General features: G+C 45.7%; 1 protein-coding gene across 1 annotated transcript; it reads left to right on the top strand.

Annotated features, from left to right (window-relative positions):
• Nucleotides 1-405: 405 nt before the first annotated feature.
• Toll-7 (Toll-like receptor 7) lies at nucleotides 406-6,930 on the top strand. Its single transcript, XM_072007008.1, has one exon. The coding sequence runs from the start codon at nucleotides 1,271-1,273 to the stop codon at nucleotides 5,444-5,446; it is 4,176 nt and encodes a 1,391-aa protein (XP_071863109.1). The 5' UTR covers nucleotides 406-1,270; the 3' UTR covers nucleotides 5,447-6,930.
• The last annotated feature ends 14,418 nt before the right edge of the window (nucleotides 6,931-21,348 follow it).

Raw genomic sequence — 21,348 nt, 5'->3', positions numbered from 1 at the left:
ACATGTCCTCTACACTCTACAGTGTTATATGATATATTATACGCGTTTGATTGATTTTATGTAAACCATATAAAATTAATTATTTGAAGAAAAAGAATATCGTAATACAACGGAGAATACTGAAATTTTCTCGAATAAAATACGTTATATGTATAGGTTACTCGTGTACAGGGTTATTCGAAATACGTGAAAACGTTATGAAAGGTAGGATAGATTCAGTATTTAATAGATGAAACTGGAATAAATTCGAGCTTTGAAAAGCGAAGAAAATGAAAGAAAAAGGAAAGGAAGAAAATGATTCGTTGCTTGGAATATTTGAAGAGCTTTACGATTGAAATTTTGAAGTAGTATCGACTAAGGGATAATCGTTGTAATTGGGGTAGAGAAAAAATGCACCAACCAGCAGGGAGTGGAGTAAAACCGGTGCGGTGCACATACCAAAGCGCATATGGACGTTATGTTGTTTTACATTCTGTTCTTGTTCGTGGCGGGTTGTTTGCAGGATATTGTAATAGAGTGGCGCACTCTGGCGTTGTAGCGAGACATCGAAGAGGAACGGTCGGGAATGCCGATGATGCGCGGTCAGCGGTCTGCTGGATCAGTGCTGGTGGTTGATGCGAAGCGAGTGTACGGTAGTGCACGGTCGCTTCGCGTACACGGCTTTGTACGAACTGTTTTCGTTCTGTCGGTGTTTCTTTAAAGCGTGCTCGTACTACTTGATGTAACCGCGTGAAAACATTCTCGGTAAGGAAGATATAGACGACGAAGGTTGATCACGAGATAAAAGCGACGAAGAGGTGTAATCTTTTCGAAAGAAAGAACAGTTAGAAGCGAGGGTAGCGAGTGACAAAGGACGAGCCGAGGAGCGTAGGGCAGGGTGCCTCGCCACCGGCCTACGAATAAACGACAAGAGAAATGGGCCGGTCCGTACTTACGTGATAGGAGGTGCATGAGCGCGCGCGCGCTCGCACTCGCCTGCGTGTGTATGTGCGTGCGTGTGTCATCATCGCTGCGAGTGTGTACGCGAGCGAGGGGGCGAGAAAGGGTGAAAATAGTTTGATTAGATTTGGAAAGTGATTGAGAGCCGATCTCGGGGGCTGGTGGCGGAGGTGGTGGAGGCGGAGGTGGAGGAGGTGGTGTTGGTGCTGGTGTTGGTGGTGGTGGTGGTTGTGCTGGTGGTGGTGGCGGTGGTGGTGGTCGCGATCGCGATCGCGTCCGTCTCTCGACTCTGAACTAACCGAAAAGCCGTGCGCAACCATCGTCACGCAAGATGACAGCGAAGTATGTTTTTATCACGCTGATGAACGCGGCTTTCCTTTGCCTGGCATCAAGTATACTCTCGGAATCGGCCGGAGCTTCCTGCAAGTGGTTGTCAGAGGGTGGGAACGACACGCGGTCCGCGGACTGCACCCTTCGAGTGTTGGATCCTGGCGCGATCACCGGTCTGGTTGCGTCGCTCGACGGCGCTCTCAAGCTACGGATACGTTGCAGCGACGTCCATCACTTCGAGAGTAGCTTCAATGCTCACAGTTGGCAACGTTTGACCAGCTTGCACGAATTGCACGTGCATGGCTGTAAGGTACTGCGGATACCAGAGGGTGCGTTTCAACCGCTTCTCGAGCTGAAGAAACTGACCGTGCAAACGTTCAACGCGGTATGGGGTGCCAGCCGTTTTCTCGAACTCGCGCCGGACTCTTTCCACGGTTTGCGCGAATTACATACTTTGGAAATCGTGGAGAGCAACGTGCAAGCGTTACCAGCGAAACTACTCTGCTCGCTGGATAATCTGCAAACGTTGAATTTAACGGAGAATCGTTTGCACGACGTGAGCGACATCGGATTAAATCGACGCGGTGGCGACTCGGTCGAAGGAATGGAAGTAGTCGAGGGAACCGACGGGATCGACGACGATTCGCCACCGTGTCGCGCGGACATTCGAATTCTAGATCTGTCGCGTAACGAGATCACGCGTTTACAAGAGAACAGCCCGTTGCTTGGCCTTCGTCAGCTGCAAGAGTTGCACCTGCAGCGGAACTCGATCGTCGAAATTGCCAGTGACGCGCTCCAAGGGTTGACCGTATTGCGTACGTTTAACGCCAGCTATAATTCGTTGGACTCGTTGCCCGAAGGTTTGTTCGCCAGTACGAGGGAGCTTCGAGAGATACACCTGGCGTACAACGGGCTCCGCGACCTGCCCAGGGGTATATTCACCCGGCTGGAGCAGCTGCTCGTGCTAAATCTTGCGGGCAATCGACTCGGCAGTGACCGCGTCGACGAGACTACGTTTCTCGGACTGATTCGGCTGATCGTTCTCGACCTCTCTTACAACATGCTGACGCACATCGACGCGCGTATGTTCAAGGACCTATTCTTCCTACAGATCCTCGATCTTAGGAACAATACGATCGATCGGATCGAGAGCAACGCTTTTCTCCCACTTTACAATTTGCATACCCTCGAGCTGTCCGACAACAAGCTTCACACCGTGGGAGCGCAACTGTTCAACGGTCTGTTTGTTCTGAATCGGCTGACGTTGTCCGGCAACGCGATCGCCAGCATCGATCCGCTCGCGTTTCGCAACTGTTCGGACCTGAAGGAACTGGATCTGAGTGGTAACGAGCTTACGGCGGTGCCGGACGCGTTACGCGACCTCGCTCTCCTGAAAACCCTCGACTTGGGCGAGAATCGGATTAGCAATTTCTACAACGGCTCGTTCCGCAATCTGGATCAACTGACGGGCCTGCGACTGATCGGCAACGACATCGGCAATCTGTCGCGCGGCATGCTGTGGGATCTACCGAATCTGCAGATTCTGAATTTAGCTAGAAACAAGGTGCAACACGTCGAGAGATACGCCTTCGAACGGAACGTGCGACTCGAAGCTATTAGACTCGATGGAAACTTCCTATCCGACATAAACGGCGTTTTCACCAATATCGCCAGTTTGTTGCTGCTCAATCTGTCGGAGAATCATATCGAGTGGTTCGACTACGCGTTCATACCTGGCAACTTGAAATGGTTGGATATACACGGGAATTTCATCGAAAGCTTGGGCAACTATTACAAGATTCGCGACTCGAAGGTGAAGACCTTGGACGCCAGCCACAACCGTGTTACCGAGTTGTCCCCGTTGTCCGTGCCGGACAGCGTAGAGTTGCTGTTCATAAATAACAACTACATCAGCCTGGTACGACCCAACACGTTCAGGGACAAGGAGAACCTGACCAGGGTCGACATGTACGCGAACATGATCGAGACAATGGAGCTGACGTCGTTGCTGTTGACCAAGGTACCGGAAGATCGAGCCCTGCCGGAGTTCTACATCGGTGGAAATCCGTTCAACTGCAACTGTTCGATGGATTGGCTGCCAGCGATCAACAATCAGACATCGACCAGGGAGTATCCACGTATCATGGACTTGGACAATGTAATGTGTCGTACATCCGGACCACGTGGCGTAGCCATTGTGTCCGCGTCAACGGCCAGGTCCGAGCAGTTCCTCTGCCGCTACGAGGCTCATTGTTTCGCTCTGTGCCATTGCTGTGATTTCGACGCGTGCGACTGTGAGATGACCTGCCCGGCAGGTTGCAAGTGCTACAACGACCGCACGTGGAACACGAACGCCGTCGATTGCTCCGGCCTGACCGTCGAGGAGATACCGCGGCGGATCCCGATGGACGCGACCGAGGTCTACTTGGACGGGAACGTGTTGCGCGAGTTGCAGAACCACGTGTTCATAGGACGTAAGAACATGCGAGTGCTGTACGTGAACGCCAGTGGCATCGAATCGATCCAGAACCGTACGTTCAATGGGCTGAACAATCTGCAGATCCTTCATCTGGAAGACAATCGGATACGCGAACTGAAGGGGTTCGAATTCGAACGGTTGTCCCACCTGCGCGAACTCTATCTGCAAAACAATCTGATCGGATTCATCGGTAACCTGACCTTCCTGCCGTTGCGTTCGCTCGAAATATTGAGACTCAGTGGAAATCGATTGGTGACTTTCCCGGTATGGCAGGTTACTCTGAACGCTCGCCTCGTCGAGCTGTCTCTCGGCAGCAACCCGTGGTCCTGTCGATGCAAGTTCTTGCAAGAACTGTCCTCGTGGGTTTCCGACAACGCGCATAAGGTGGTGGACGCGAGCGACGTTTGGTGCTACTACGGGGGGGACGCGAGGCCAGCGTACAGGCGCCGTTTGAACGTCAACGAAACGGTCTGTTCCGATTACTTTTCTCAAGGTGGCGTCATCGAGAGTATCATGGTCTCCGATTACTTGCCTCTGGTGGCCGCAACGCTCTCGGCGGTGCTGGTTCTTCTGGTGATCGTCGTGCTCGCCTTTATATTCCGCGAACCGGTCGGTGCGTGGGCGTACTCCAAGTACGGTTTACGGTTTCTGCGGTCCGGCAAACCGTCGGGCAAGTCGAGCGGAACCGCGACGATGCCGGCCGCGGCTGCACCGATGGCCGCCGCGTGCTGCGACGCCGATCGCGAACGCCTCTACGATTGTTACGTTTGCTATAGTCCGAACGACGAGGATTTCGTGGTGCATTCGTTGGCGATGGAACTGGAGCACGGCACCGCAGGATTTCGGCTGTGCCTGCATCATCGCGACTTACCATGCGTACTTCGTGCTTCCGCACCGGCCCCGATCGTCTTGGAAGCGGTTGACGCGTCCCGCCGTGTCCTCATCGTTCTTACTCGTAACTTTGTGCAAACCGAATGGTCCCGTTTCGAGTTTCGCGCGGCGCTTCACGAAGCACTCCGGGGACGAGCGGCGCAGTTGATCGTCGTTCAAGCGGGACACGCGTGCCCGGAAGTGGAACGCGATCCCGAACTACGACCGTACCTTCGAACCGCGGCTGCGATCCTTACGTGGGGCGAGAAGAGGTTCTGGGAACGTCTCCGATACGCGATACCGTCATCGGTCAATACGATGATGAATCCCGCCGATATATCCGTCGAGAGTAAATCGTCGCCCCTCGTTTACAAGCGTAACATCAACACGTACACGTTGGACTGTGTCGGTAGCGAGAAGACAAGCATGTCGACGCTACGCGCCCAAGAACGTGGCCAACGATCCCTCTTTAAAGACTCGTCGTCCTCGCCAACGACCGCGTTGATGTTGCAACACGCGCCGCCCGCCTATTCTTGCGGCACGGTTTCCATGCCTCAACAACAGCTGCCACCTTTGTCGCCGCAGCCTAGGCTGACCGTCAATCACGCCTATCGAGACGCGGTTACCGTGCCAGGTAGCAATCTCATCGGCACCAACAACACCACCATCAGCAGCGGCAGCAGCGAGGATCATAGGAGACCGCTGTCCGAGCACATATACTCGTCCATCGACTCGGATTATTCCACGCTGGAGAGAACCGCCTGGAGACAGCAACAACCGCCGCCTCCGCCACCGCCACCATCTTCCGGCCAGGCCTATCTCGTCTAGCTTCGCGCGCACCGATTCTCTTCTGCTTGTGATATACCTTGGATAAACGTGAACGAGGAGCTTCTCTTGCTTTTTGTGTTCCGTTTCACTGCCGTTTCACTACCGTTTCACTGCCATTTTACTGCCGTTTCACTACCTGTCGCAAAGGGGGCGGTATGAACGCCGAGCCTCTGAGTATCTAAGCGTCCAACTGGCTCCAACGAACTAGCCGATCAACCAATTTGGACAGTCGATAAACGAAACATATATTTTCTCGATTTTTAATTCGCGTATCGAGTGTCCAAGGTTACTAGGGGAACGGGAGAGAACATTGAATTCGATTCGCGTCGCCACTACATATGTACCTCGAGAGATCGTCGTCGAGCTGCTGTCGCCTTTTCACAGGCTGTGCTTAAAACGAGGGAGACGTTGTTAGTAGCGATAGAGGAACGCGCGATTAGCCCAAAGCACATACTATGTTCCACGCGACTACTATCCAAATATTTGTCCGCGACGATCTTTTTTCTTTTCTCGTGAAACGCGCTCTTGCTTTGTTTGATCGGTAAAGGCGTGATTGTTCACTTTTCCACTCTTGCCCACCCCCCTTTCACCATCCCCTTTCTTTTTTCCTCCCTATTCGGTCTATTCCCCTATTACGTCTCTCTTTTTCTTCTTTTCTCCTCTTCTATGTACCTCTCCACCCCCGCCCGTTATCTCTGGTCCCCGTCTAGCAGGCTCCTCTCTCTTTCGTTGTACAACTAATTGCGCGCGCGCGCGCGCGCACGAACTGTATCGTGCGAATTTCTGAATGGCGTCTCGCGAGAATCTAGTTCGACGGACACTCTCTTCACCGCTCCCTCTTCCACTTGGCTCGACGACTTTACACCGAGCAGTAAAGTATAAACACGCGCCGTCTCCTTTGCGCCGTGAAATCGGTTTTAATGGCGATTTAGGGCCACGCTCTTGTACATATCTATTATTATACGGAAGAAAGGAAACGCAATATGTAAATAAGATTGCAAAATTTTGCAAGTTTGTGTCGACGTACGTGTACATTGTATATATATATATTATAACTATCAACTATACATATACGAGAGGGAACGATACGTCGATTCGGACGTGTTACGGTTTTATCGGCGCGTAGAAAGAGAGAGAGTTTTAGCTTCGATTTTGAATTCTCGACTAGATAGACGATGACTTTTTGTAATTTTATATGTCCGATCCGATGATAACACTGTACGATATGTAAATATGTATATCACAAAACGTTTCGCCTCGTGTAAAATATTATTCGCCGCGTAAGAATAAAAAGGAAGGGAGGAAGAAGTTATGAAAATACAAATCGAGAAACAAAGCTCGTAATTATGAGTGAGAAACAGAAAAAATGGAAAAGCATGCGCTTTGCAATACTGTGAACCACGACACAGGTTGCGCGTGTGTCGTAAACTTAACTGTATACTTGATTTATTTAAATCATGTGAATAAATTTATAAAATACGTTATTACACGCTTGCGAGCCTGTACCCCGATTCTGCAACCGCTTCCCAATCCGCATACTGATTTCTACGCGCGTGAATACTCTAATATATTGTATACATCGTACATACTACAGTGTAGTACGAGTCTCGGACCATCCACTTTTTTGCCATTTCCGATCTTTGATAGTCCAAGACTATCCTTGTTGCTCTGTGACAGTTTCTCCGCGTGTAAACTTCCGCTCTTGCCTAGATTTTTCTCGGAAAGCTGATTTCCATACTCTTTCGCTCGCATCCTTTCGTAGAAACGTTTGCGAGTCGAGAGAAACTATAAACACGTAGGGGATCGCGATGGCAATATCTTCGATCTTGGTTTCTCTATAACAGCACGTGGAAACGTTTCTTGAAAGCATGTTCGCTTGCCACTGTGTAATATGGATAACGTGGATGGTCTGAAACTCGCCCACGATACTATTATACTTTGTTTCGATCAAATTTTCTCGTCTGTTGTACGAAATTAGTCACGTAATCCGCGCGTAAATATTTCACGCGGTACTTAAGTAAGTAGGTAAGTGTGCATCCTTCCTATTGTTCCGATGGAAAAACGCTCAAATTTTTCATTTTCGTTCTCCCCTTTTTTTCAGTGAGTATTTCTACGTTATCGTCATACGTCATTTATAGCGTATTTTTTGCCACTATATTTTACCTGGTATTGTTCAAACAAATCGAAAGAGATACAAGCCGAATTGATCGTGTGTTTACGCCACGTATGCTTGTTTTCAAATACATATTCCATCCCACGTTTGATCAGAATATTTGCAAATATATTCTATGGAAATGACCTGTGTAACAGTGTGTTGTTTCTCATATAACCGTCGTTGTCGTTACATATACCGTACTATGTACTATATAGATCGCGAACGGAACATTGATCCTAGTCAGCGCCACCGCGCACTCACTGCACACCATCTGCACACTTACATTATTAATGCGCCTACTCCACCGCCGCAGGCTCCACGTACCACAAAGACCAATGTTTCTATTTGGAAAATCTTTTTCTCTCTCGACAAACGGACAAACGATCGACGACATTCCCACTTCTCAACATCGACCAAACTAGAGATTCGTGAATCGTCGTCGAGAGTTCCGAGTACCTACCGACGTACTATATGCTTCTCGTTTTGTCTTCGATCGCGTTTCGTAAGCCAACTTCCCTCGTTGGAAAAATCTTTCAACGTACCTCGTTCGTAGAACGATGACAGCGAAAAAAAAAGTTATGCACGACGGTCGCGTACTCAACGTACTCAACGTGTAATACACGTTTTTATTCCATAGAGAAGAGTTTACTAGGTGTAGAGAAATAAAACGAGCCAGAGGAAAGTTTGTCAGTAAAGTTTTAAGCGCATAGTTGTTCCAAGTGCTGATAGAAATCTGTCTCGTTCTCTTTTATTTCCCTTTGTACGTTCGTTCTTCGTTGCTCTTCGTTCGTTCATTCGTTTACGCCTCTTTACCCTTCTTTTCTACGTATAGCGAGCGAGCAGCCAGGTGTCGTTGAAGCGCGCTAGTATCGCATAGATATTCGTAAAATATAACTTGCGCGGTGCTCCGGTAATCGAGTGCGAGTGGGCAGTACGCTGGAAACCAGTTTTCTCGGTTCACCGCGGTATGTAAGTACAGCTGTAATTACTCGCACACCGTACTTATGCCAGCCACGTGATCGAATCTAGCCATAGGCTCATAGGGAATCGAGTCTACGGGGCATTCTCGGCGTGGTGCGGCGCGGTGCGCGAGCGCGCGATCTTTGCGGTATCCGCGAGAACCGCGCGCCAATTTCCGTTCCGTATCGTGCCGGTAAGAGCGCGCACAAGGCGGGTCGATTCCACGAGGTTTGCTCTCACTACTGCACCACGCGATTCAGGAGAAAGGGAATTCACGGATAAAACGTTCGAGCGTCCTCGAGATTCGCGAGAGCACCTTTCACCGGAGATGAAAAGAGAGAGGAGGGGGTGGGCGCCACGCGTCGCGTCAAGTTCGTTATATGGGTCGTTCTTGCGAAACACCATTGAGGACTAAAGCCGAGCAATTGTCGGCCTTGAAGATCGCGTCCGATCCCAATGGCGCAACCGACAGGACATTGGCCTGCATCCGATCCCTGTATGCTCCGGTATGCTCCGCGATTTACATACCGGCCTTACGTACCTTACACGCTTCCTACATCCCGCTTGTTCCTTCTTCTTCTTCTTTTTCACCTATCTCGCCATACCTTCGCCTTCCCTCTTCTCGACGACAACAAAATAGTAGTAATCTTCCCGTTGGTATATTGCTCTTTCGATCGGTAACTCTCTTATCGATAATGAAATCAATTTTGCGCCGAGTTTCACCTCCGCCTTCGACAGTTACGCCCCTGCTTCCCGCTACCCCGCTTCCCTGTTTTCTTTGCCCTGGTAACGATGCAATGCCAAGCGGCTCAACCTAATACCGATTTTTTTGTCGGCAGATCTCCTTCCCTCTCTTTTTTCTCTTTTTCTCTCTCTTTCTCTCTACATCGTGACAATAACTTTTACATATTCTCCTGGATCGAATTATCATGCGATACATATGCCGATGTATTCCAAAAGGCTGGCGACCCGTGCTCCGGCCTTACGGGCGTCTAAGACGTTCCGTCAACAACAAGTCAACAACAACGGTCGTCGGCCATTGCACGTAGTGCCTTTCGAATATATACTCGTTTTGCTAGTATTTGTCGGTGAGTTCGAAAACCGCGATATCGTTGGCGGGCTTCGACTTGCGTGACGACTACCATGTTTACGGAGCGAAGTTAGCGCGTCTCGTACCGTCGCGCCACCTGCGCCGTTACCTGTGCTTCCTACCCACACGCACCTATTTACAACCACCAACCCATCTACCTATGACTTCGTCCGCCTATCAACTAACACTGGCTCGCTTCCTTCACCTTTTGTCCCGTGCTGGCACCCGTTAAGCGTACGCCGGTGAACCCAGTAATTTCACGAAAACTGCCACCACTGTCGTCACTGTCGCCGTTGTTGCATTCTTTGCCTCCTTTTCTACTTTCCTGCTCTTACACATGCTGTTATCCATCGCTACGACGACCAACGACAACGACGACGACCACGACCACGACGACGATGACGACGACAAGGACGACGATGCGAATACCACGTGTCTGCACGCGATCCTGTCCTGACATTTGGCTATCCTATTTCCAAGTGTTTCTCAGTATTTGAGACCTCGACCAACGGTTCCTTTAATTCTTAATTGTAACGCTAGATTTACGAGCGGCCGGCTTCTCCCTTCTCGGCAACCTGGCTTCTGTGGAAACGACCGAGGAAAAGGTCGCTCGGTCAAAAACCTCCAATTCGTTGCTTTTACCCCGGTAAACGGCACAAGGATCCTTTTGCAGTTACTCGATCCTGTGCTTAGACACGGGAACGGCATAAAAATCTGAGATTCCGTGAATCGAGTAGCTGGACTCTCTCGGTGGACTCTTTGAAACATGCGCGTACATACACTCAATGAGGCGGGTAAATGGGACGGATAGCGCGATCTAAACTAGAAGTCTCCGCTGCGTGACTTGTCACCGTGAACGCCACTAGATTTATATACGAATGCTAACTTGTCGCATATTTACTTGGTCGTCGAGTTCCCTTCTCGCGTATACTCCCGCCTTTCTCGACCTTTTTGAGGTACCTTTGCGAGCCTCTAACCCACCTACCAAGCCACTCTCGTCTCGTTTCTCTCTATCTTTTTCTTACCCTCTTCCCTCTTTTTCTCTCTCTACCATTCAGCCGGTCAGTCCTTGTCTCTTTTGGCTCGCACCCCTTCGCGATGACAAGCCGCAACAATGCTAGAGTAGACAGACTGCCCGACGCCACGAGCAGATACCAACTGCCACACAGCGACGACGACTACCTTTTTTCCTGCTTCCCTTGTCGTTTTTTTTCTACTACCCATGGGGTAGGTACCTATACCTGGCCGCAAACGCCGTGTCCAGGTAGCGAGCCAACCGACTGGTCTGCGTGTATCGACCACCCATATATTCAGAAACTCGTTACGGGGATCCGAGTGCAGTGATCCGCATAGAATCGTAACTGAAAAGATCGGACAACAACGGTCGGCTCGTTCTCTTAGATTTGTTTGTAACGCCGTTATCTGTTGCACGGGCTTCGCCATATCCTGGATGTGTGCGGATCCACCATGGAATGTGTTTGTTCGTTTGATCGCAAAGGCAAAATAAATCGATCGGGGGAGGGGCAACGTTATTTTTCAGTCTCATATTATCGCATTAACGGTGTAACGTTCGAAATGCTTTTCATGTAATTACCTAATCTGCTTTGTTCTACCGATGAATTAGTCTTATCCGATTCCGAACCATGTACATATGCACTTGATCGTGCTTAACATCGGTGTATATACGTGCAAACTACATAAGCATGTATCGTTATACATACGTATTATACTTTGTCTTCTCTGTCATTCATTTTTTTCTACCTTTTTACAGATTTTTATTCTTTCATGTGTTTTTACTTGTTCTTTTCTTCTTAATGTGAAGTTTTAATGCGCTGCTTTGGAAATGGTACAGCAAAGCAAAAGGATTGAAACAGAGAGAGAGAGAGAGAGAGAGAGAGAGAGAGAGAGAGAGAGATTACGATACAGCGGTTCTCGCGTTTTGTGTGCCCTGCGAGTATGCATTCGCTATCCATTGAAAAATTGAATTTATCTTCGATCAGTTTTCTCGCTAATTGTCAATGGGGAGGCTCGCTAAAGTTGCAGATGGAAATCACCGGAGAGTCATCCTTCCATCCAGGTATTTCGTTTTGTTTTCTCGCCAAGCCATCCGCCAGTCATACCGCGGACCGGCGCGGCGTGCGATATCGAATGCACTGAATCGCGTGAATCGCAATGGAACAATAACGATGCCAACGAACATTTTCAATCGCGAGGAATACATACGTCGATGCGGTGTGCCGTTCGCAAAAACAATGAACTAAAAAAGCAATGTAAAAAATAAAGAGAGGTAGAGGGAGAGAGAAAGATAGGAAAAAAGGAGAAAATCGTGCACGATTCTTTTTCCTACCAATTATTGAACGCTCGCCAGTGTTAAACGAACCAAGCACCGCGTGTAAATAGGGGAAATGATTCTCGTACTTTTAAAATATTCCTGCTTGCTCTCTGCTCGACGAATAAAACATGCTGCCGCGTCGGTACGTTTGACGTGGTCGGACTCCATCTACCAGGAGCGGAGCAGGCCGAAATTTTTGAAGGTTTTTAGCGAAGAATGTGTTCCATCGCATGCAATCTTCACTTATGCATTCGACCATCGCGTCGTGGCAGATGCATCCTTGGCATACCTCCACATGCCTACGTATCCCTACTACATTTATATGTATAAACTGAAACCTATGTGTGTAGAGTTCACACGTCTATATACGTATGTGTAAAGGGAACAGAGCCGGGTCATAGGTAGCCTAGAACTGTGCTCCAAATTCAGGGCAAATCGGTGATTCAATTACGGCGAAATGTGAACGAAAAACCCGGTGTGATTTATCGTGATACTTTGCGAAATCCAGTCTCAGCTGTCTCAAATAGCGACACGGTGGAAATGATAGAAATCTTTTATGTAATCGGAAAATTGGAACGGAAGATGCCGCTCGATTTTTTACGCTGTATTAGTTCCAGAAGTTCTATATTTTAACAGGCACATGCTTATGTAACAATGTATATTCCAATTCTAACTTCTATTATTTTGTCCGAAACAAGATTAACGAATTCGTACGTCGAGCGATCTTTCTAAAATTCAAATCAAATATTTACACAAAATGTTCGAGATGAAAGAGTCTAAGAGACTCTATGGGTTCGTACCGCTCGCTCTCAGGTAGAGAGAAGCAAAATATGCTTAACCAACGTAGAACCTAAAATCAATACTTGCTAGTATAAAATGTAATTTTACATCACCTCTTAGGGATATACATTGGACACAAACAATGTAATCAAAATACCTCGATGAATGGAAATTGTGTACGAACGTCGAACAATTTGATTCGTGATTTACACATGCGGATATTGTATTCATATTAAAGGATGATGTATCAAACATCTCCCTTGAAAAAAGAAAGTTTCGTATCTTATTATAATTTTTCGTTGATTTCTATACGATCTTCGTCGCTCGTATGATATAATATCGTTATCGTTCGTACGTGCTTTACATCTTTTCAATTAATATCTTTTTTCCAATATCTTCTTTTATCTCTATTTAACGCATCGTTAAGAGACAGAGGAGGAAAGAATTGATTTTTCCGTCTATGTTGGTTAATCATTCGTTACCCCTCTCGGCAAGCGGTACATGTTCATAAACTTTCTTATTTACCCCCTTATTTTTCAACACCGTATATATAAAATTCGTACTTAAAAATGCAAAATAACGCGTGCATCAAAAATACCGCGAAGATTCGTGAAATCGATGATGCATTAACGCGAAATTGATCTGCCTGCATGGTTAATTAAGTATACATATATTTTGCTTGTAACACGTGTTAACGGTGGAGAAAAATTAATTAAAACAGCATAAAGGTATATTTTATATACACAGAACGAACTCTTTGCAATATAAACTAACACTGCGATGCTTTATCACCCTGTATGCAGGGAACAAGTAATTACGTATATCGCGATCGCGATCGTGTGTTTAGGGCGCAAAAAAGTGGAACAAAGTAAAATACGTTAGATCGTAACAGTTGCGAATCAATAGTTTTACCAAAGTAAAAATCGTCAGTGTCATTCTCATCGGACGTTCAATGGGAACTGGTAGAACGGTAAGGAACATTATGAGGTCTTTCAAGGATCTCTAGAGGTCCCCTTGACAAAGAATGTCGATCATCCCTCCTTGCTATGCGAAAAGTTTATATTCAAAGCTAAACTTAATCACGAAAGATTACGTTGTCCCAATTTCGGTCGACGTCGCCGTGTGCCCGAGAGATTCTTTCCTCGATGTGCTACTCATATCCAAAAAACGTCGTTTCCTAGCGAATGTTGAGTAATTGCTAAAACTATACCAGGAGTGCGTTGCAGAGGAGAAAAGGTTTAGGCTATCTGACCTTTGCGGAATTTTCCTCAATCGTAACAGCATCCACACCAGCCGATGATTCTGTCAAATCATGTCTCGGTGGTAGCTTTGACGAAAACATAGCTTTTCTCGCTCGAATAATAAACGAGTTAGAGTCGAGCACCTCGTCGAAAGGAAAGCTTACTCGTTAGGGACTCGCTGTCTTTGCAGTCACGATAAGATTTACAACATCGGCAAGAATTACCCGTTATGGCCATCGAGCTTATTAGTCGAATCGTCGTTAAGACGTACACCAGCAACCTACGAATCGTAAACGAATGTCTGAATCGGTCAGGATCGGAGATACCGAACCGGTGACGAGCGTGGTTCACCTTCCTATAATCCATCCATTCATCCATTCAATAAAACCAATAAATCCAATTAAGGCTGGAGATGCACGAGCGTCGAAAAGATGTCCATTGTAGAAATATATTGTTGTATATTAAATCTTCTTGCCGATAGAATAGCTTTGATTGATTCGCGTCGGAGGTTCGTTTCCTAGTAGTAGCCGAAGGAAATGGTAGAACATAGCGGACCGCACGAGCGTGAGCGAGCGATCGAAGGCCGAAGCACGGCAAGCGGCGTGGCAGCAAGGAGCGAGGACTCGCCCCCTCCCGCACGAGCATTTCTTCGTAGTCGACTTTTTCTTACCTGGGATCGTCCTGGAAGCGCAGTAAACAGAGCAATCGGACGAACGAACAAACGGAGAGAGGAAAAGCGGCACGGAGTGCGAGCGCGTTCGAAGCACGATCGACGAAAACCAGGATCCCGGCGACCGTCTTCGGTGTACCCCTTGCTGTTTTTGCCTCGTTGGATTGACGTTGCGACCCCCCCAAAAAAAAAGAAAAAAAGAGAAAAATGGAAAGAGAAAGGGAAAGAAAAGGGACGGACACGAAAAGAAACGAAAAAGGGTGATGGGTGACAAGAAGGGAGAGGCGTTGCGACTTGCCTGCCCCGGTTCCCTGGCTACCGTCGTTCGATCCGATGATACGTATCTCTCGACGGGTCGTGCGTGCGTATACGCATACTCCTCTCTGCTCATTGTATACGTGTCTGCTGGTCGAGAGTACACACACGTGCAGCGTGTACATAAGAACGCGTATACTCGGGCAAAGAAATGCGGTCTTGTAGCTGGGCGCGAGATATACATACATTGCGTACAAGTACATCGGTAGATAGTATATACATACTTACGTATTAGATACATACTGTATTTGGTTCATTTTGCTCGGAAACAGTCTACTCGTTCGCTTGGTTGGCACGCTACGCCGAGAGGCGTAGCCTTCTCGAAGGTTAGATGCGTCTGATAATGTGATCCATGTCGTATCTTGGAAGTAGCTAAACGAATAGAGCGACGGAGAAGGATGTAAGAAAAGAAATAGAAAAAGGAAAAGCAGAAGATGAAGGCGGGAATGAAACGGGATGAGACAGAATGGAACGGAACGGACTGGAACGGGACGGGACGGGACAGCAGAGGACGGAACGGAACGGAACAAATCGGAACGAAACGAAACGAAAGGGAGCAGAGTTGTACGAAGAGGGGGCGAGAGGGTGAGAGAAAAAGAGTTGGTAAGGTATGTATGTATATAGCGTTGCTCGCGATGGAGTAGGTAGGTATGTACGGTCGGCAAAGTCCGCTCAGGCGCTCAGTCGGCACGGATAGAATGGCGGGTGTGGTACGTGACTATGCGCGATAGAAGGAGAAGGTCGAAAGAAAGGATAGAGGGGTGGGAGAGCGAAGAGATGGGTGAGTCAGAGAGAAGAGAGAGTAGTAGGAGGGTAGCTAGTGGAAGGAAGAAGCAGCGGTGGGAAGGTTGGGTGAGCAAGAAGAGCTACCGGAGAGCCACGAGAGGATGCGTTGGTTCCGTTATCGACCTGCAGCAGGGCGTGTCTCTCTCCCTTCTTCTCACTCGCGCGTCCACCTCGATACTTTTATCCTTGTTGCTCGTTCGCTCCTTTACCATTGGCCCGTCGCCGCTACGTCGATGTTTGTCGGTGTTACGGCAGCGCTCGCGGCGCTTCGCCTCTTCCGTCTTCGTCATCGGCCGGCAGCCAGCCACGGAGTCGCGGCAACTCGGCTAGAACCTAGAACCCAGCGCGAAGCGACCGCGAATCGACTCAGAACGGTTATGAGTCTTCGAGCACCCTTCGATCCAATCCCGGCTTTTATATCGTCCACGTCTCTCTCGACTCTCCGAACGCTCCACGCTTCGCTCGGGCCCTTAGTTATTGCCATTATTATTATTTGCACCTTCGCGCGCGTACACAGCACGCTGTGAGAACACCCTCGCCACGCTTTCTCCTCTCTCCTCTCCTACATTATATATACGATGATCGACCCAGCCGGCCTCGTTGCACACGGACAGAATGGGACAGCGCCAGCAGGGCAAGGGGGGATGACTCTCTCTCGAAGCTGCTGGCTTGTAACGAGTTAACGAGTTTAAAGAAATGACTCACTGCCTGCCTGTCTACCGTATAAAGGATAATAAGATGGAACGTGTGACGAATAATCGCTCGTTAGAAGCGGAACGATATGGTCGCGCGCATTCTTTGCTACGGCATCGTAGATCGATGACGAACGCCGGTACACGCACGCGGTCGTCCACGAGCAACCAAAGAACACGTCGCGTCGATTCGATAGACGCGAATGCGTGTTCATGCTTTCTGCGTATTTTGTCTAACGTTCCGTTGCACTCTCGTCTCATTTTTCCTTCTTTTTTCTGCTTCTCTCCTCTCTTTTTCAACCGATCCACCCTTTGCTCCCTTTTGACTCTTCTTTTTTTCCCCCCTTTCTGTTTCTTTATTTTGCTCGCCGTTTATTCTTATTGCTCGTTTTCCCGTTTTAATAATGGGCGTCTCGTTGTGCTTTTAATGCGAGACATTCGAGTCCGACGTATTAACGCGCGTGCAGTACCATTCGAATGAGTTCGTCATTTTTAATTTCAGTCCCGTTCCCGATCTATCGGAACCGCGCCCGTTCTTTCTCTCTCTCTCTTTCTCTCTCTCTCTCTCTTTCTGCTCCCTCTCCCTCTACCGAGCTCGTAAACTTTTATCGAAATTATTACAATTATTATCGCGAGCTTGTTGCGCGGTCCCTGTTGCAACGGGCATGCAGAGTGGTTTTTGCAAATGGCGTAATAACAAAGATAACGAGCAAAAACAGAAATGGCGAGCAGTTCGAGAAATTACGAGCAATTAAGTTGCAGCGTCGTTATAATTTCGATCGTCCCTTTCCTTCCTTTAAATGTCCATCGTGGAACTAGCATTCCCGTACATTTCGGGCTGTTTACAATACGAGATCGCGAGATCATCTAAAGTTGACAGCGGTCATAGTTGTGAAGACTTAATACGTTCAAACTTTGTCACGTTGCTCGGTGACGAAGCTTCTCGCGTACTACGCTACGAGTGAAATGTCGCGAGACACGTAATTATTTTACGTACGTACGTTAATCTTCAGACATATTTCTAAAAGGCAGACCCAATCGATTATCTGACAAAGTTAACCAAGATAATTTAACGAAATTTGCTGTGAAAACTCCGTTTTAGAGGATATCGAGGCCAACCAGCTATTTCAGCTCGGATAACGGCGAAAAAGACCTATTGGTATTTTATTCATTTTATTCTTAGAGGGCTGTTTCATAATGTTTTTCACTGAAACGTGTAACCTCGAACGTTCCGGAATGAAGGAAAGGAGAGAAAGACAGGCAAAACGGTGTGCATATTTCTCACGTTCACAATGTAACGAAACGCCTTCTAACTTTCTACGCGAGCTATATGGCTAAACTATTACTGAAATAGATAAAACAGAATTAACAAATCCGCTCATGCTATCGCTAAAGGATTTCGCGCGTTTACACCAAAATCGTATATCACTGGTACGTCGTCGCCGAATTAAACTCATTTTTAAAAGCTTCTATCGAGAATACCATTGCTCGAGTTTTCTCTTTAGCATCGAGGCTAAAGTTTTACTCACAACGTTGCCGTAAACTTTTCTTCCACGCCAATAATATACATAGCAGAGTTATTGGTTTTTCTCTTTTTTTTAAACTTCCCAAATAGACAAAAGTTAATCGCAGTTCGCTTCGTTACAATTACATTTATAACGGCTTTCACGAATAAGTATCTACCTTTCCCAGTAGCTGTATCATACATTAAGAATATTTTGATAGTTACTATATTTCGTCGTATAATACGCTGATGTCACGTCGCGTCATGTGTCGTGAGATTTAGCTGATATGCCACGAGCTATACTTCGCATCGCTCTTTCTGTAATCTAATGAATGTTGTATTCCATTCCAACAATAGAGAATCGAACTTGGAAGATACTCGAGTGTGTTTTATATTACGCACCTAATTCTGCACTATACTTTGATATATCTACCGAGAAACGAGTAAACCTAGTTTTGAAGTGGTCGATTAATTGTTCTCATCGAAACGAATCAAAAATTGAAAACTAAAATTGACGATGCTTTGCCGAAAAACTGCGATGAATCACGAAAGATTTCTAACGCTTTGTTATTTAACGATCAAATGCGCAAGCGAAGAAATAAAGCGTAAATGCATCTGAATCAGAGCAACAAAGAATAAAAAAGAAAAGATTACAGCAGTGACATCTAAAAGTGAGAAATTGATCGATAAAATCACGTACACTCGAATAGGATAGAAATATCAGCGTATCGAGCGGAAAAAGGCTCGGCGGTCACTTTAATACGACGTCCAGGAGGTTGACGAGACTGAGATAAATACCATATCACCATTTCTATGGCACGAGAAAAATTGCCACGAAATTGCCCGTATGTTCCCCTAAAAATCGTTGTCTCGTAGCGAACTACACGTCCTTGTGGATTCTCCACGTTCGTTGGTTCGTTTGTTGGATGCATCTACAGAGTCCTCCTCGTTTCCTCGTAATTACCGTGCCTCGCATACCAGCGTACGGCCGCGGCACGGCGTTTCTGGGGCGCGCACCAATGCGACACCGGAGACAAGAGTGGAACAATCGTGGAAAGAGACGGCGGGGCTAATCGATAAGTACGGTCCCAAACCGAAACTGACATTGAGAAAAGTGCTGATGTCGCTTAGTCATATTCGTTTATACACCAATCGATGAATAATTATTATCAAATAAATTTTAACAGGAAATTATACATCTTTTCGCGAAATCGGTTTTAATCGTAGCATCTTTCTTTCTTTTTATCTGCAAATATCTTTTATTCCTACAGTAGCGTTGTTTCATATTTCGAACTCGCACAGTTTTTCATTAAAACTGAAAAGTATTATAGAAACAAATTGTCAAAGGACGGTTACTATTGAAAATTATATTGCTTAGATATACGTTTCATAGCTCTTCGGTTAAAATTTTCCAATCTTTTTCACAAATTTATGCATTATCAGAAAGACATTAACTGACAGCGATTTCCTTCAGCTATTCTTTTCCATTTCGGTTGGTTTACTTGGTTGATTTTTTTAATATAATCAAACTCAAACGGGAATTAATGCAAGGAATGTTAATATTAATGATCCCATAGTATCTCTTTCTCTCTCTCTCTCTTTCGATTTCATATTATACATGGTTTCAGTTGAACAACATTCCTATTGGAATACAAATATCTATGTATCTTCCTTTGAATTGGATAATTTCAACGGGAATAGTTAGAATGCTGTATGTTACTTTTTCCATCCTCGTTCCATACGTATGATTTTGATTCGAATACGAAAACAATTACACGTACATTATAACTGACCTAAATAAGAACTATTAATAAAAAGAATTTCACCGATTTCGTCTTGTCGAAGACGACAAAACATGTATGAACAACGTCTCATCGATTATCTCTTTTTATGGGATATAACGTAAATGTTTATTTAGGACAATTAAAATAACTTTGCCTCGTCCTTGCTTTTTCCTCTTTTATTCAATGCGTAATACTCGATGAAATCTCAAAGAAATGCTGAACCTGACTCAAATCGAAGCTAATGACGAGAAGAACACCGATATCAACGGTTCTACAGCTTCGTGGACAGTGCCATAAACTTTAACGTATTTTCTTCCACTTGCAAGGGAAACGAGAACTAGTATTTGTTAAATAAATGCTTCGATAGAGAATTACTTTTTACAACAGCCTTGTTTCTTTACGGTTCGTGACTATTTAATGGCGATTAGTCAAGAAGATGTAATAGACGATAAAAGTTAACATAAAAAAGTGATCATTGCTTTACCATATTTGATATTTTCAATTTTTACCGTGTTTTATCGATAAGCACGTTAAGATTCAACGTCAGCTATTTGTACTTTTTATTCCAAATTATACACGCGTATTTCGATCTTGGATATATCGACATGCGTGTAAATATCTGTTTTAAAAAGTCGATAATTTTAGACGGTATTTATGTGGCTATACATGTAGCGTTTTTTTTCTGGACGCCCAAGTTATTTTCTTTTCTGTATGGTAAAAACTAAATATAATATCAAATTGACGGCTGAAAATGTAGCGATGAGTGCAATTCACGATATCATTGGTAGATAAGTTTTTAATACTACGATAAATCGACGAGTTAAATTGGTATACAAAGGAACGAATGTTCCGTTTATTTTGCAGATGCTGTGATGTATTCGATCTTTTCTTTCGTGTTTTTCTGTTTCATATGTAGAATTTTAATCGAAAATAGCAAAGAACATTTCAGCGTATAATAAAAGTTATATAATACAACGTAAGAAACGACGTAACTGATTGTTCTGTTTAAGTGTTATATTATGTAATGGTACACTATATCCCACATTAGTAATATATACATTATATCGTAAAGCTTGAAAAGAGTAACAAAGGTAAGATTTCATCGATATTTATATACTATATCACATGGCATTATTTTTTGTTTAATTAAACACCATTTCCTGCTTTTTCCAAACAACGAATAACGCGCGGTATATTGTATTTAATTTATGACATACTATCTGTATAAACAAATTGCCATCATTTTTTATGAAACATTCGATTGAACGAAAAATGTACATACGTGTGAATCAAATAAAGTGTTACAAGCTGTCTTTTAGGAAACCACGGTACAAACAGTTCTTTTTATAAATTAGCTCAAATTCCACTTACGTTGTTTGATTCTTATATCAAAATTTAATCAGAGCGATAGAAAGCGAAACAAGATACATTCAAACGTATTATTTACAAAACTAAAAATCGAAATCACGAAAAAGACTTGCACCACGCGTTTGAAAAAAAGCAGCATATAAAATTTTATTTGGTCCATCTTATGAAGGGTAGATAAAAGAAAGGTTCATAGTAAAGAAAATCGGTCATAAAACCTCGTGACCG

Source organism: Bombus fervidus, chromosome 7 (assembly GCF_041682495.2).
Source record: "Bombus fervidus isolate BK054 chromosome 7, iyBomFerv1, whole genome shotgun sequence".
Taxonomy (NCBI): Eukaryota; Metazoa; Arthropoda; class Insecta; order Hymenoptera; family Apidae; genus Bombus; species Bombus fervidus.
This window is presented reverse-complemented; position numbering and strand designations above follow the sequence as displayed.

What these genes read in the sequence shown, in the direction of transcription:
- Toll-7 (XM_072007008.1), top strand. Translation starts at nt 1,271, where the DNA reads ATGACAGCGAAGTATGTTTTTATCACGCTGATGAACGCGGCTTTCCTT.